The sequence below is a fragment of the Adiantum capillus-veneris genome, chromosome 21 (assembly GCF_014529385.1).
Source record: "Adiantum capillus-veneris isolate H3 chromosome 21, ASM1452938v2, whole genome shotgun sequence".
In the NCBI taxonomy this organism is placed as follows: domain Eukaryota; kingdom Viridiplantae; phylum Streptophyta; class Polypodiopsida; order Polypodiales; family Pteridaceae; genus Adiantum; species Adiantum capillus-veneris.
This window is the reverse complement of record NC_140951.1, coordinates 109,560,869-109,578,019: the sequence shown is the minus strand read 5'-3', so window position 1 is coordinate 109,578,019 and position 17,151 is coordinate 109,560,869. Positions and strand designations below refer to the sequence as shown.

The window sequence follows — 17,151 nt, the reverse complement described above, 5'->3', positions numbered from 1 at the left end:
TCGTAATGGTGACAGTGACAAAGATGGATCATGCATAGAGTTGCAAATTGAGCAGGACGGGAGAGGGGCGAAAAAGAGGCGCAATAGTGCAAATCGCTGATGGACACCGCCGTGCAGTTCCTTTCCTTGCAATGCTTGCATCAAAAATTGAAATATTCGAAAATCAAATTTGAATGAAATATTATTGCAATCCGTCCAACAGTAAAGCGGGTAGGTGCCTTGTCAATCTATCACAGAGATAAGTTAGTGGGCATTCACTCCTTAGTATGTATCCCAATAATGATTTCATAAGTGTCCACTAACTTATCCACCAACCAAAAAAGTGTGAATTAAAAAAAAAAATCTTTTAAAAAAAATAATCTTCTCTTTTTCATTAGTAAAAGGAAACCATCACTAAGGCCTTCCCCCTTTGGGGCAAGCCAAAAAATGTGTCCAGGTTCATATTAGGTTCAATATGAACCTGGACAAAGTATAAAAATGTACAAAAAGGGGTTATTTAGGCCTTTAACCCAACATTTCAATGCATTTCTCTATGAGGAGTTTAATAATGCACTAAACCTTGCGAATAATACTATTGGACACCGTCACATGCTTCATATGGAACGACAATCATGGGATCATTTTATGCTGACTTATCATGGCTTAGATTTGTGACCCCTTTTGCATGTAGATGATCCAGAATTCACATTTCAACATAATGCTCAATCCACATATCATGCTGGATTCGATCGCTGGTATCTTTTCCATATGCATTAGTATGATGACTTTGTATGTGATGAGGATTGATTATACCTCTTAGATCATGCTCTGTGTCTCTCAGATCATGCTCCCATATGCTTGAAACTATATTTGGCTCCTTTTTTGCCAATGAGTCGCTACCCAAGAAGAGACTTTTCAATGTCAATAATGCTTATCTCAAGCATGAACTATTGGGTGCTATGATTGTGGAGATCATCCCGCCTTTGATATCTCAGATCCATGTTGATCTGGACACAACCTGGTTTTGATTTGTTATGTGTTCAATTTGTTATCCAAGACTATAGGAAGTAATATTTGTCTCAATTGCAAGAACAAGTTAAGCAAGCAAAAGATACTTGTCACAGATTAATGCACTTGGCTAACAATTCCTCTCTTACTAAGACTCAGATGGCTGAGTTACTCTCTGCTCGCACTATGTCACAACATAATGATGAGAGAAAATTGACCAAATGGCAGACTCGAGCTCGCCAACAGGCTTTTACAGGCAAAGGTTGTGCTCCTAAACAATTCTTCTCGCATTTGCATCATTCTAGGCGGTCTCAAGCTATCCATAGAATTAAACTTTCATAAGGGGAGTGGACCTCCTCCTTACAAGAACTAACACAAGCGTGTCACTTGTTTCTATCTCATGTTACTCCCATTCTTTCGATGCAGCAGGCTCAAGACTTGGAAGTTGTTTTCACCAGGACGGAATTGGATGCCAGCTTGCTTGATTTGGGCCGTTGGAAAGCTCGTGGTTGGGATAGTCTTGCTGTGGAATTTTTCGTGTCTTTTGGGGATTACCTTAAGATGCCATTGTTGGTCATGATGAATACGGCCTGGGAGCAACAGGAATTGCCCTCCTTTGGAAAGAAGGCTTGACTGCTTAAGCTGGTATCCAACCATGCATTATGTGAAAAAATTTCTCGGTGGCGGTCAATTGCCCTCATGCCTGTAGTATATAAATTGATGGTAAATGCTTGTTAACCGACTCAAGGGCTTTCTGCATGAAGGCTTGCATCGATCTCAATATGGCTTCATTCCACGATGTCAACTTACTAATAACCTCGCGAATGTCATCATTAAAATTGAAATACACTCGACAAGATGTCTTAGTCATGCAGGTTGACATTGAAAAGGCCTTTGATATTGTTCTTTGGGACTACATTGCAGATACCATGCAACAGTTGAGATTTGGGCTTGAGCTATATCCCGCATGGTATTGTTCTCGTATACGCATAGGACTTCTGCAGGTTTGTTGGATGGATTTCTCATAGACTCTTGGCCTCTGGGACATTCAGTAAAGCAAGGATCTCCTCTTAGTTCTTTGCTTTATGCAATTGTGACTCACCTCCTACTTAAGTATTTGGATTCTTTGACTTCCACTGATAATTGCATGGCCTAGCATTACCATTTGGGCAACGCTTGATCAACCAAGCATATGGGGATGACTCTTTATTTATGCCTCGCAATCACTACGATGATGTGGAGCAAATTATGCATACTCTTCAATTGTTTGGATTGGCGGAAAGCCTCAAAGTTAATTTTTCGTAAAGCCAAACTATTATCTTTGAATGAGTATGATTGGCATAAGCTATTATGGACAAGGGAGATTGTTTCTCCACACATCATAGTTCGCCATTTGGGTCATCCGCTGGCTTGGGATGTATCGGTTGCGCAAAAACTAGATTGGGTACTCCAATGTCTGCATTCCAAGTTAATTTATTGGAAATTGTCCACTTGGCCACTACATGTGCGTTTCACGATTGTCCAATGCATTCTCATGGCTTATGTGTCGTTTTACCTCTGTCATCCTGGTCATGGTTGCGCTTGCAATCCCTTATGTCTAGTTGGCGCACCTCGTCTCAGAGAAAGAGTCTTCGGCTTTTATCTATCGACAAGTTGTGTTCTCCCAAGCAGCTTGGAGTGTTGAATACTCTCCAAGGTGCTGATTATTCTGGATTAGCAAAGTCATGTTCTCGCTCGGAAAGCTATTCTACTGCAAGTCTTGGTGGAACAACAACCCTGGAGATTCATGGTATCACATTTGTGTGCGCATATTGTCACGTCATCCTTTGGTCATTGACAACCAACATATTGGGATGCCATTTTTAGGTAGCTCGACGGACACATTCCAAGATGTCCCTTTACTTCTTCTCCCATTGTTAATTGGAAGGTTATCATCGCGCATTTGGCATGACATGGTTGACAAACCTTTCTAGGAAATTCCCTTCGATTGGAGAGTCTGCATTGAAGCAGGGCATTCTCCTGTTCTTTCGTCCTTTGATGCGACATCTCGTTTTCGATTGGGACTCCATTATTCTCCTCTTCGGCAAGAAATTCAAGGATGCTTCTCTCTCACCATTCCTCCTTTGAATGTAGACTCCCGCTTTTCTGATTGGAATCTTGCCACTATCAGAGTGCAATGCATTTCAGCCAACAATATTTATGCCCTCTTGCAATCTGATGTGTGGATTATGCATCATGGTAATCAGTTGTGGTCACTCTCCAAGTCATCCTTGTGGTGGCAACAAACATTGTCTAGCATTTTGCATAGTCATCTACCTTTGAAGGAATGTATTTTCTTGTGGCGCTGCTTGGTGGGAGCTCTACTTGTTGGCAGCTTATTACATGCACAACATATTGTGCCTTCTCATTGTCTCAGATGCCATGAAATTGAGGAGAATGTGCCACTTATTGTGGGGTTGTCTCTAGATCCTTTATTCGACGAGTGTCGAATGCTCTTCCGCTACGTTTTCCTTCCAACGCTTTTTAAGGATGGTTTTGTCTTTTTGGGGTGTTCCGATCTTCACAATCTCAATTTACGGTATTTTTTTAATTGGGTCAAATTTTGGGTTCTATGGATCATTTGGTACCTCAGAAACTCCCTAATGTTTCAAGGCACTGATGTTGACCTGTTTCCCTACTTTAAATAGTCGCTTGATCAAGCGTTTTGCTTATGATGTTGGGGACATCCCTCTTGATGCATATAAAATTTACTTTGACTGTTTCTAGCCCTTGAAGCCTCATGGTGCTCCACTTTTTGTATCTCTTATTTTTCGTGGGTTTTCCTCGCTTTGAGGCTTCCCACTTGTAAATTCCATCAGCATGACTTACAAAAAAAAAAAAGTGTATTCTCTCATTGTCAATTGGAGTGGACTCTCGATTTTCTGATTGGAAAGGTTATAGCACTCTATAACCCCAAAAAATGACGACAATAAAAAAGAGGACAACTTGCAACTATGAACCACATGACATTGCTACACAATTGAGACACTAAAATATTTTTCTACACTACAATGACTATTGGATGCACAAAAAATAAGCCTACCACGATCACAAAAAACCATTAGTACCACAAGCCATCACCTAAACTTGAAGATTTATTCTTGCAAAGAAGCTACATGTTGTTGTCGTCAAAGATGAGTATACCATCATAAGGACCAGGGAGCTCGCTGTCTGTTGTGGAAACATTGTGCTTACATTGTTTGAAGATGATATATACCTTCATAAGTTCAAAATAGTATGAACCCACGAATTATAAGAGGGAATAAAGCACTCATAAAGCTATAAACACAAGGGACACAAGAAAAGAAAACAAAAACAAAAACAAACAAACTAAATCACTTTGTTTGCTACGAAACTAAACTAGATAAAACAAAACATTATTAACTTAAAAATGTTTTTAGAAAAGGCATGTGTAAAATAAGTTGACGCAACTTACTTGGCTTAAAACAAGTACTCAACTTTAAGCAAAAAAAGGATAAGACATCTTAAAAACTTAATCCTAAAAATCAAACTTCACACAACAACTTCTAACGGAACACATTCTAAGTCCTCAGGTAAGCTAAATACGAAATCGAAAAATGAATACTACTACAAACCTACGAAGAGCAAAGAACCAAACTTGACAATATGTGATCTCAACTTCGCTGCTTGTCCAAACAGGAAGAACAAGATTATCACCTTTATCATGCATAGCTTGGACAACAACTATGACATCCCTACTCACGTCGTCAGTGCCCAAGAGTAGGTGCAGGTTTATATAGAGGTCATTCATGCTTTGAACGTACTCTACAAAACCAACGAGCTAAGTTTCTATCACCCTCCGGAGGTGATGGGCATACTCAACCATGATAAAGGCTAGCATTTGTCAAGCTATAGTAAAAATACTAGAAGTGCTAAATATCAAAACAACATAAGGTGTTATTAAGTCAAACAATAAGTGGGCTTTTTAGCTCCCCACTTCTATTGAATTTACTACTGATTATCTTGAACATTCCAAAGGAAGAAACATTAAAAATAAACTTACTATGATGCAAAAATGAACGAACGTTTTTCATGATTCTTTTGAATGAGTATCCTTTTTCAACTAGTAAAGAAATAAGATGGCAAGATTGAACAACAAAAGTAGATTTACTAGAACAAAGACAAGAAAATCTAAATAGTTCAGAGCAAACAACACTATAGTTAGCTAAAAGAGAAATGTTCGAAAAAATGTGAGGCATACGGATGATTTTTAGATTGGCATATTCTGGTTCAAGGCGCTTATCATAGATATCTACTTCTAATCCCAAGGGAGTCTGAAAAATCTTAAGGTCTAAAGAGGCACAACAATCACTATTTGTGGTATAGTTTGAAAGATGAGGCTTGCAAGCTTTCCTTTGATGCCCTTCCTGCTCACAAAGCTCTAGGCCCTAAACCAAAGCATGGAGCCTTCATGGCTACAATCTTCCCACCATTTTCCATGTCATTAAATTGTGCCTAAGGACTTGCCATGGTAGTTTTATGATTGTGTGCTAAGGACTAATTAGTTCGCTCTACATACAAGAGAGATTAGAGAGAGAGAGAGGTGACTTAAAGTCGATCTCTCCCTCATCACCCTAGTGGAGATCCTAGTTTTGACGAGTCACAACCACAAGGCTCTACACTGAACTCTAACTGCAAAAGGAGAATAGCAAAGATATCAAAAGCATAAAGCATACAAAAAGAAAATTACTTTTCAGAAAGCTTCTGCATTTCCTCGAGGAGAACCCATCTTTATTCACACAGACGAGTTTGAAAGTCTGAGAGAGAGAGAGAGAGAGAGAGAGAGAGAGAGAGAGAGAGACTCTTATTGTCGGTTGAAAGCATGACAAGCCTCCCTATGCTCCACTCCTTTTCCCTCTCCTCATAGACATACTTCCCTTAGCTAGTCATCTCTTGCAACACCTTGGATGTGGTGTGTGTAAGTGATGAGAATAAGGGGAACATGAGAGGGGATCATAGTGCTCAAAATGCATATATGCATGCATGACACAGAGGAAATATGGCTGAGAGAGAGAGAGAGAGAGAGAGAGAGAGAGAGATTGGAAACTCAAGTGTCCACCAATAGGTCTGCAAAGTCACAAGTCTAGGCACAAACAAACGAAGACCTTGACTTGGAAGAGACCCTCTCAACCTTGGACTCCCATCTTACATAGTTCCATGATTATTATAAACTAGTATGCCTTGATCGACTCGTTGTGGAAATGGTGTGAATTAAACAAGAAGAGCAGTGTTGTACCTTACACCTCATCGCGTCTCTTATTCTGAAGGCTTTGTAGCATCTCTCCTCGGAGCTTTCGCCAAAAACTCTATGACCTCGCATCACAAACAAGATTTTGCATTAAAAGATGTATGGAGGTGAAAATATACACATTATAATAAAGATGGAGAGAGATGCATTTCGTGCATTTGTGATGATTGTGCCCATAAATAAAAAAAGAAAAAACCATACATACATATGGTGTGGAGTTGGCACCATTCTCCACATTTATAATAATACCGCAGGGAACGTACCCTTCCCCCGCCACTTTTATCCCCTTCAGTGTTGAAGGGAGACTTATGCTTCTCCTCCAGTGTTGGAGGGACTTTCTTATTGTAAAAATACTACAACTGTACAAGGAAGAACTCATTACTGATGTTTTATGAAAACATGTATCATTCCACATTGCCATGCCGTGGTGTATCGTCTATGTGTCTCTTTGTTGGGAATCCCAAAAATTCTTCAACCATTGTCACCTTCATCTACAACCTTTAGAATGAAAATGATGTAAATTAATTGCTTTAATGAGTACATGATGTAATCTAAGTAGTTTTGAGATCACATAGAGGAAATCAAAGTCAAAATATAAGTTTACCTTTGGTATTGGTCGTGTGGATCGACGCACAATCTTGGATGAATCGGCTCCTAGATCTTCCTTACATTGTTCCGTCACCTTGCCTCCAGTATAAAGTTCAGCCATTGTCATCAAGTCTGTGACTTCTGCAAAGATATCGACTGTTGCATTCACTTTTGCTATCATGCCTACCATTACCTGTACTACTTTTGATGTTCTTGGTTTCAGGGTATGTTGAATCTTCCTTACTGTCTGTTCGTAGGTGATTTCATATAGACAAAGGCCAGCAATTTGCATCTGCTGAAAATAGCCTACAGCTCTTTGTCCCTTCTCCTGTTGTGGGTATACCACAATCAGTGCATTTGAAGCGATGTCGTTTCAAACAATAAGCTCCACAAGCTGCTTTCGAAGTGCACCACATTTGGCATACATATTGAGCAATGCCAAGCACAACAGCTCATCAAGGACTTGTTGTGCTCGGACAAGTATACCACCCTTGACATACATACTGACTAATGTGTTGGCTAAGTATGTGTTATTTTCAAGTAACCCACTATCGCAAATGTATCCTATTACATTGGTAACCCTGCTTCTGTTGTGCATATCCCACAATCAACGCACTCCGAAAGACGACTTTCCGAACAGGAAGCTCCTTAAACACTTTCTGTGCTTTTGGAAGTGCACCACATTTGGCATACATATCGACCACACACAGGCAATGGCGATGGCGGAAGGAGCTGCAGCTTATGTGATTGCATGAGGAGAGGTTTGAGGCATTGCCAAGCACAACAACATCCCCTGACTAAAGCCCATATCGACATCTTGCATAGAGACACGTGCCTTCAAGATGCATGCGTAGGATGCGTAGGTGATAGCATTAGGACAGAGACCCTCATAGCCTTGCATTTGCTGAAATCAGCCTAGAGCTTTTTAGCCGTTTAATAAAGATCCCTCCCTCTCCCTCTCTCTCTCTCTCTCTCTCTCTCTCTCTCTCTCTCTCTCTCTCTCTCTCACACACACACACACATACACGGATCTGCAGCGCAAAATCTCTCGTTCTTTCTCTCCAGCTTGCAGTAAGCCCAGGAAAGCTCTCTCTCTCTCTCTCTCTCTCTCTCTCTCTCTCTCTCTCTCTCTCTCTCTCTCTCTCTCTCTCTCTCTCTCTCTCTCTCTTATACACCAGAAAGTCTGTCTTTCTCTCTCTCCGGCCTAGAGTGCAGAGTCTCTATAGGAGCAGGAATCTACGCTTCAGACACGTCACCTTCAGGGTTATTGAGTGTTGTGAGGCTGCCAATCTCTACAAAAAGATGAGACATCCTGTGCATAGAATGTTAGCATGGTAGGCAATACTGGCACGGAACAGCATAGGATAAAGAAATAATTACCCTTTACCCTCTACTCTGCAGTTTCCAGTGCGCCAACTTTCTATGTAAGAAGCTGATCCGAAACATTTTGAGCTTTTGTGAGAGTGCCAGATTCGGTATACATACCAACCAAAGCACCTCTGAGCACAACATGTTTCACCAAAATCCCCTAGCGATTCCTATCTTTAAGTTTAGCCTTTTATGTGACTTCTTTCTTTTTTGCACCCAGAGATTGGATTACATCCACAAAGATTGTATTGGTTTGGTCTCATAGGTTATTTTAGCTCTTTGAAAACGGATTTCAATCTGACAATTTCTGTCTTTTAGTTTAGACTTTCATCTTACTTCTTATTTTTTTCATACCCAATTTCCAAACATTGGGTTACATTCACTGCATGGTACGTAACCTCCTGTTTAGTAAAAAGGCAAACTCAAGACTAATTAGATGAAATAATAAGGACAGAAAGTTTTTACCTTTTCCAAAAATAGATTACCTTCTCATTCCCGAGCCCAAGGCAGAAGCAAGCTCTCTCTCTCTCTCTCTCTCTCTCTCTCTCTCTCTCTCTTAGGAAGTTTGTATCTGTTAGTCCTCATACCCAACATACCAGTATTGCGTGCTCATTGTTTTTGAAATTTTCAATTGATATGCGCAATACTTCAGGCCATCAAAGTGTGCAAGCATGATATGGTGGGCCTTTGCATACTTTAAGGTGTTGACTCACTCAATGCACTCACAATGGTTGTTAGACGAAGAGCTACCTTGTTGACCGATGCCTTGTTGGACGAAGAGCTGCCTTCGCTGCCTGAGGATGAGGTTGACCGATGCCTCGTAGGCCTAATTCTTTTTATTCTCCGCTGCTCCCCCTCTGGTGTGCTGCGTCAATTCCCCTCCAAAGTTGGCTGGACACTTCGACCGCTATTTTTTGTAAACGCGCCATGCTTTTCTCTCTCTCCCTCTCTCTCTCTACATCCTCATTTAGCAGCACGCGATGCTTTTCTCTCTCTCTTTTATTACATTGCTCTCTCTCTCTCTCTCTCTCTCTCTCTCTACATCCTCATTTAAGCAATCACAAATCACCACATGGCATAGCGAAGCTGGCAGCTTTAGTGAAATCAATCTTAGATAATCAAGGTAAAAAATAACCTCTCCTTTTTCATTAGCAAAAAGGGGAGGCATCACTAAGGCCTCACCCCTTTTGGGGCAAACCAAAAAGTGGTGTGAAAGATGTTTTTAAGGACAATTTTCTACAAAAGAAAAGTCATTGATTGTGCATTTGTTCAATTCAATGTTGTCATTTCAATGTGCTGAGTCAACATTAGAGATCTTGAAATGAGCATATCATTGTTATGCCATTGTTCCACTTAGAATAAATTAGCATTTTGAATTCTTGACAATAAAAGGATAACAGACTCAAATTCCATATATGATGATCAAATGGGAAAGCACACTACCTTACATTTCTAAAGCCCAAAGCAATCCAAATTCGTGACCTAGATACTCTTGAAAGAGGCTTGCGACTATCACACCAAGCACTAATCTTGAAAATAGATAAATCAAGTTAACAGAATTTTTCCTCAAAATTCCGTTGTAGTTCTGCATTCTGTATTGACTATTTACTTGAATTTCCTTGTATTTGTAACATTTTTGCCATGCTTATGTAAGTCTAAATCTCTCCATTGTGTGTGTGTGTGTGTGTGTGTGAGAGAGAGAGAGAGAGAGAAAGAGAGACCTAGCTATTGTATCTATGCAATTAATCAAAAAAGTACCGCAAGGGGGGCCTACTTTAGGAGCCACCACATTTGAGTGGAGAACTACAGTCCACTACGTCCCTTGTCTACAATTCTTTTCCAATTTGGTTTATTCGTGCTGTGATTTCTGTTTCACCGCCCTGCCAATGCCTCTCCGGTACCACACATTTTTGGTGTGGATTGTTTGAAAATTTTAGCACTAACTTGAATTTCTCATCAACATTTCACCCACAATCTGACAGACAACTAAAATCTATGATCAATTGGCAATCGATGTTCTTAAAGCTTATGTTCATGATAAAAAAATATAAATGGGAACAATATTTTCCATTACTTCAGGCTCGCCTAACTATACACACTATAGTGCAATTGGCCATATTCCTTACAAGGCATCTTTTGGCCGGCCTTTTTGATGAGGTCAATTTCATAGTTGCTTGATGCTAACTTCATTAGTCAGATCTTTTCAAAGTGTTAAGACTTCGGCTTAGCAAGGCACACATAATTGTGGAATTGTGATTCGTAAATCCTCAATTCTATATATTCTCTCAATTCGGTTGCATATGACGATTCACTTGCTATGAACTTGGAGTCACTCGACGAGTAGAAACCCACTCATGAATGGTAGAATCCAAGAGACAAAAATCTCGAAGTAGAGTGCGAGCACATCTAGGAGGAACATTGCGCTTCTCATGTGTGGTAAAGGATACAAAGATAGAAGTATCTCCAGTTTTAACTAACCTTGAGTGTGAGGGAATAATGGATAATAGGTGAGGATTTCAATATTTGGGAATGGGTCGATACCAGTCTGAGATGTAGAATTTCTGATCGAGCCAAGACTAAATCTATTTTCACCAAACTGAGCAGCACGGGATAGAACAATATCCTCCAACGTAGGATCCCAAAACCGAAATCCTTTGGAGAGAGAGGCATGACCACAAAAGATTGTTTCTAATCCAAAGTTCTTTGACGGCACATGAATATAGCATCCACAAAAGATTGTTTCTTTGGATTTAGCATCCAAAGTCCTCTTCTTTCACGGCAGATAACCACAAAAGATTGTTTCTTTGGATTCAGCATCCAAAATCCTCTCCTTCGATGGCAACAAATCCAAAACCATGAGGATGTGAGACAAAAGGTTTACGACTTGTAAAAACCTCCTTTGGAGCGATGCTGTCTACCGCTCTTGGCTTTTGTGAGAGAGAGCGGTTAAGAAGATAAATTGATGTAGCCACAGCTTCATCGCAAAATGAGGAAGCGAGAGAGGCATGATGCAAGATATGTGGCTTCACTGTCATGTTCTTCTTCTCCACAATCTCAATATTCGAGAGTAGAAGCTTCAATTGAATCAAGACCATTGACAATGGCGCCATGGTTTGTTGGGTTAAAAGGCCCAAATGGCCCCCTTTAATGTATATTTTAAAGGTTACTAACCTTTGGCCAAGTTCACATTGAACTTGGCCACTAACTTTAAATTGGTCCTATACATTTTAATAAAGGGAATGTGAGTTCATTAAAAACTCACTCACTTATTTCCCCCAGCTAACGAGTAGCGCTCTCTCTCTCCCTCTTCATTCTGTTAGCGACCTACAACCTGCTTGCACTCGCCCCCTTCGAAGGTGCACACCCTGCACTTCTTCGCGTGCTCTTTCACTTGCACACACCGCTCCGCGCTCATCAACTGGTATCAGAGCCCAATTAGGGTTTTCTCCCAAACCTGCAGACGCTAAATTTCAGCCAAGAAGGTCAACTTTCACGCGAGATTTTGTAATTTTTATCGCCAAAGGACTCGTCCCCAGACACTAGAGAGCTCCCGGCAAGTCAAATTGACCTAAAACAGGCTGAAATTAGGTCAAAATCAGCAAATTACAGGTTATGACAGCAAAATAAAAGTTTTGCAAATGATGTATTAAGGTGTGGGCTAAGTCCCCGCTACCCGAAAACACTGAAATTGTCGAAAAACAGGTCCTAAAACAAGTGTTTTCATCAAATTTCAAATTTATGCAGGTTTTTGCAAGTGTTTTTATGATACGACTACATTGAGGAAAGTGCAAATTGATGCAATCTATGCATGGTTGACAAATTTTGGCTATGTATCACCATTTGTGGCTCAATTTCGTGCATTTTGATGCTACAAATTGGGGCTTTTGCTCATACACGCTTCTAAAGGCTACATATTAGCCTTATATATGTTCTGTGAGGTTAAAAACAACTAAATTTATTGTTTTTGAGCACAAATTCACTCGCTGAAATTTCCTGCGCATAAATTTCAGAAATTGATTTTTGTGCCTATTTTGCCCCAAATTGCTCATGTGACCATTTGGAGCTGTAGTGCACACCTTTGTGAGGCTATACTCTGTTTGTGCATTTTGCCCAAAAATTCAGCGTATTAGCCCTCTTATTCGTGCAACTATGGCCTCATCTTCTTCGGATGTGAAGAATCTCTTCGAAATTAGGAGATTCGATGGAACAAGTTTCGACCTTTGGAAAGACAGGATCCAGGGAATCCTATTGCTTAAGGATTGTGAAGGGGCACTTGAACAGGTAAAGCCACAGAATATGACGGATGAAGCATGGGTTAGCCTAAACAGAAAGGCTGTTACATAAATTAAAATGGCCATGACCGATGAGACAGTCATTAATGTGAAAGGTCTCACAAGTGCTTTTGATGTGTGGGAGAAGTTAAAGGGAATGTATGAGAATACAACGTCTGTCAACCAAGTGCATTTGATGCGAAAACTTGTTGGCATGCAACTAGATGAGTCCAAATGCGCTGCAGAGCACTTGTCGTTTTTTGCAAGTACTTTGTCGTAGTTACAAGACTCAGGCTTGCCTCCTTTTGATGATAAGCTGAAAGCTATCTTCTTGCTTATGACCTTACCTGAGTCATGGAAAACTTTGGTGGTTTCATTGTCCAATAACCCCAATTTGACCTTTGATGGTGTTAGGGGTTCTATCTTGAATGAGGAAATCAAGAGGAAAGCAAGTGGAGAGGGAGGCAGCTCTACCAACATGGTTAGAGGCAAGACAAAAAAGAAGAATGCTTATGCACAAAGGAGTAAGAGTAAGAGTAAGAGTAAGGAAAGGGGAAATACCAGCAAAGGCAAGGGTGATGTGACTTGCTATCAATGTGGCAGGAAAGGTCACAAGAAACCCGATTGCAGGTGCTACAAAGCCAAGTTAGAACGGAAAAAGAATGGCTGAGACAAAAAGAAAGAGAAGAAGGAAGTCAAGACAGATACACAGGATAGCTCAAAGGACAAAGAGAAGGCCAATGTGGTTTCTAGTGTTGTGATTGAGAAGCTGTCAAATGTAGAGGACATCTTGTGTGCCATTTTGTCAGATGATGATGCTTATGACTTTGATGCCTCTCTTAATGTTCATTCACAGGACATGCAGATCACCAAGAGTGATCTTATTGATGCTTTGTTGACTATCAATGATGCATTATCCCAGACTTGGATTGTTGATTCCGGTGCTTTATTTCATGTGACTCCTATCAAGGAGTGTTTCTCTACTTTGATGCAGGCAGACGTGCCCATGTATACCTTGGAAACAATCATGCATGTTCCATTGAGGGTATTGGCACTGTGCATCTCTCCATAGATGGCACAAATGAGCTTGTCTTGCATGATGTTAGATATGTGCCAGGAATCAAGAAGAGTCTGCTTTCTGTTGGTCAGATGGATATGCATGGTTACAGCATCTTGTTTGAGAAAGGATCATGGAAAATGACTAAAGGCTCAGGCTGATTGTAAAGGGCACAAAGAAAGAGACACTTTACTGCATTGTAAGGTGAGGCGGAATGAATGTTGTATTTTCTCAAGATTAGTGATCTTTATTTGCTCAAGGTTCCTTTTAGTTCTTAGGGAAGGAGAGAGCCTTCCGTCTTATGGAGAGTGCTATCATCACAAACAAAGTGAGTGAATATTGTGCGTGCAAGTGAATGAGACTGAGAGAAGGAGAAAGAAGAGATACGACACCCGAGAGGTTGTAAAACCCTCTTCCGAAGGCCCCACTCTCATCGGCGAGAGTGGTCTACTTTGATTGCACAAAGGTGTACAATGCGTATGCAATGGACTGATGCAATGGGACTATGCCGATGACGACGACCGTGATGACGACGACGACTTTATGGCTGAAATCTGGGATCTTCTAATCGCTGAATTTCATGGCTGTTTCGGTGGCTGAAAATGACTGTTTACTGTTGTCCTTATGGCTGAAAATGAACGGCTTTGTCGGGGTTCATGCTGAAGATGAAAACGCTGAAGATCTGCACTTTCTGGCTGCGTTTTAGGTCAATGTCCTAGGCTGAAAAACGCTGGAACAGCAGGTGTTTTTTCATGCTAAAAATGGCAGCAATACTAGCGTTAGTAAATCCCTGCCAAGCTGTGTTTGGTTTGCTGAATTCGCTGAATTAAACGCTGAAGTTTGCAGATGCTTAACGATCCCAAAAACGTTAAGGTTGAGAGTGGTTGTCGCGGGAAAACGCCAGGCAATGGGACTTGATGGCGATGCTGTTGCTGTGGGAGAAAAACGCCCAAGGTGGGAAGACTTGATCTAATGCTGGAAAACGCTAGGGGTGCTGAGGGGGGGGTACTGCTGAGAAGTTGCCTGTTGAGTGGGAAGCTCCTGCTGCCTCTTCTCCCAGAAAGTGCTAACTTGGGTTTGCTTATATATTAACTTAGCAAAATTGCCCTACCTACTTTTGTTGGAAAGTCACTTAAAAATAATAAGTGAAAATAACCAAAAATAGGAAAATAGGCTAAATGCACTGGAAAATTCCCCTGGCTGAATCTGATATGATTTGTGGTTCTTTCCTTGAGTGATACAGAACACTGTCAAAGCTCTGATACGAAATGCATAGGAAAAAGGATCACATAACGATATTGACTAAAATACAGGAAACCGTCACGAATGAAACACTCGAACAATGCGTGCGTATCAATCATGCAAACACATAATACTTCCTGTGAGGGTTCTTTGGACCAAGGCTCGAGAGCCAAGATCGCTTCTTCAGGATCTATCGAATCTTCTTGTGGGGGATCTGTGGACCTCGACTTGAAAGCCAAGATCGATTCTTGGTGATTGATTGAATCTACAACGAGGTTAGCTTCACTAGAAAAAGCATCAACTAACACATCATCCTTGTGAACAATCACATCTTCTTCATGCAACTCATCGTGTTTGTGAGAAATCACATCTTGATCATGCAAATCATCATGCTTGTCATTGTCATCCAAATCATTATCCTTCAAATCATCATGCTTCTCATAATCATGCAAATCCTGTGTATCATGCTGTGGAGAAAAAGAGATTGAGAGAATCTCCTTATCCCGAATCCTTTCAACCTTGTCCTGCATATTAGCAATGAGAGATGGAGAAGGAGCAATGTCCATTCCATGAAAGACAGTAGGAGAATCACTTTTGGCATTGAGAGTTAAAGTGTTAGCCTCAAAATCAATGAGAGCGTTAGTTTCACGAAACCATCGATTGCCCAAAATCATATCACATCCTGAGAGAGGAGAAACAACAAATCTTCTAGTGAAGGCAATCTGTTGAATTGCAAACAACACATCAAGGCACTCCTCCGTGATGAGAGCGTCCATACCAGGACGAAAGCCAAAGACCTCGATAGGAGATCTCGGACTAACTTCGAGGCGGGCTCTCTCAACAAGAGAGGAACTGATCACATCATGCATACTACCTGGGTCAAACAATATGACAAAACGGTGCCCCGACGTACGACCATAACATTTAATGAGAGAATCATCAATGGGAGGGTCCTGAGAAACTTTGGGCACAATCGTGTTATCATTCATTGCACTGACAGATGTAGTGGGTGTTGTGGGTTCTTTAGATTCATTCGATTCAAGCTTAGGACATGTTCTTTTTATGTGACCCTTAATGTGACAATGAAAACAACGACCTTCCTTAGAATAAGTGCTTTGTTCTTCCGACGTGATGTATCCTCCTACAATTCCTTGTGCTACCTTTTCATCTGGAGTAAGCTTAGGTTTAGCAATTGTGTTAGCCTTACCCTTAGATTCATTGGAAGAATTCTTTGATGAGAGACTGTTAGGAGATTGGTTAGAAGAGTTATCATTCTTACCATTCTGAAGGTTCTGAGAAGTCTACGAGGTACTTGTCGAAGTCTTGTTCTCCTTAGGCTTTCCCTTGTTGTGCTTCATCTCTTGTACGAGAGCAATCACTACCGCCTTGTTGAGATCAATTGGATCGAGTACCTCGACATCGTACTTGATATACTCGTCCAATCCAAAAAGGAATGCCTCTTTGCGTTCATCATCCGACATACATAATTGGGTACCTAGCTACAAAACACGATTAGAAAAGGACATAACCGACATACCATTTTACTTGAGAGCGCGCCAATCGTCCTTCAATCGTGCAAGGTACTGAGGTGGCATAAACCACGCCTTGAGCTTGTCTTGGAAATCAGCCCAACTAAAAGAGAGGGGCGCGAAATCATCGACTGCCTCTAAGTGCGCGGCTAGCTGTGCCTCTTGCCATGCGTGGTACCAATTGATGGCATCACCAGCAAGGTACGTAACTGTCGTCAAAACTTTGCTATTGCTTGTTTTCTTAGTTGTCGCAAAATAAGCATTAAATTGATGCAACCAAGAATGAATAACCGTAGCATCCATCTTACCGTCATACTTACTGAAAATCAACTTCTCTGTGACTAGATGGTTGGAATCCGCATCGTGGCTTGCGCCACTTGACGAACTCCCACGATCTTTGGGCGGTTCGGTCTTCGAGGCTAGGACTTGGGCAAGCAATTCTTAAGTGCGTAGCTTCGTCGAGCTGCACGCTCGGACTCCAAGGCCGCGGCTCGTACTGCCGCTTCCTCCTTTCGTAGTTCTTTTCTTGCGTCGCGTTCACGTTCTAAAGCAATGCGATTTTCTTCTTGTTGTGCGGCAAATCTTGCATTTCTGTCGTCGTGCTCGCGGTCCTTGACTGCTTGGTTTGCGGCCATTCTTGCAATCCGGTCGTCGCGCTCACGGTCTCTTTCGTCGCGCTCATGGTCCTGAGCAAGGCGATTTGCTTCTTGTCTATCCATCATGGCCATCATCTACTTGACCATTGCCTCCATAGGGTTTGGTGCACTTGGTAGCGTAGATGGCGAAGGGGGAGGGTTGAAG

The 17,151-nt window shown here is 41.2% G+C and overlaps 1 protein-coding gene across 1 annotated transcript in view; it reads right to left on the bottom strand.

Moving 5' to 3' along the window:
• Positions 1 to 3,953: 3,953 nt before the first annotated feature.
• The window catches only part of LOC147431527 (uncharacterized), a 47,354-nt gene continuing 34,156 nt past the window's right edge, over positions 3,954 to 17,151 (bottom strand). Inside the window, exons 2-4 of the mRNA XM_086494093.1 lie at positions 6,900 to 9,142; positions 6,284 to 6,793; positions 3,954 to 4,243 (exon numbers count right to left, since the gene is read on the bottom strand). Coding sequence (XP_086350219.1) covers positions 6,767 to 6,793; positions 6,900 to 7,175 — 303 coding nt within the window. The 5' untranslated portion in view covers positions 7,176 to 9,142 and the 3' untranslated portion in view covers positions 3,954 to 4,243; positions 6,284 to 6,766. The remainder of the gene's footprint in view (positions 4,244 to 6,283; positions 6,794 to 6,899; positions 9,143 to 17,151) is intronic.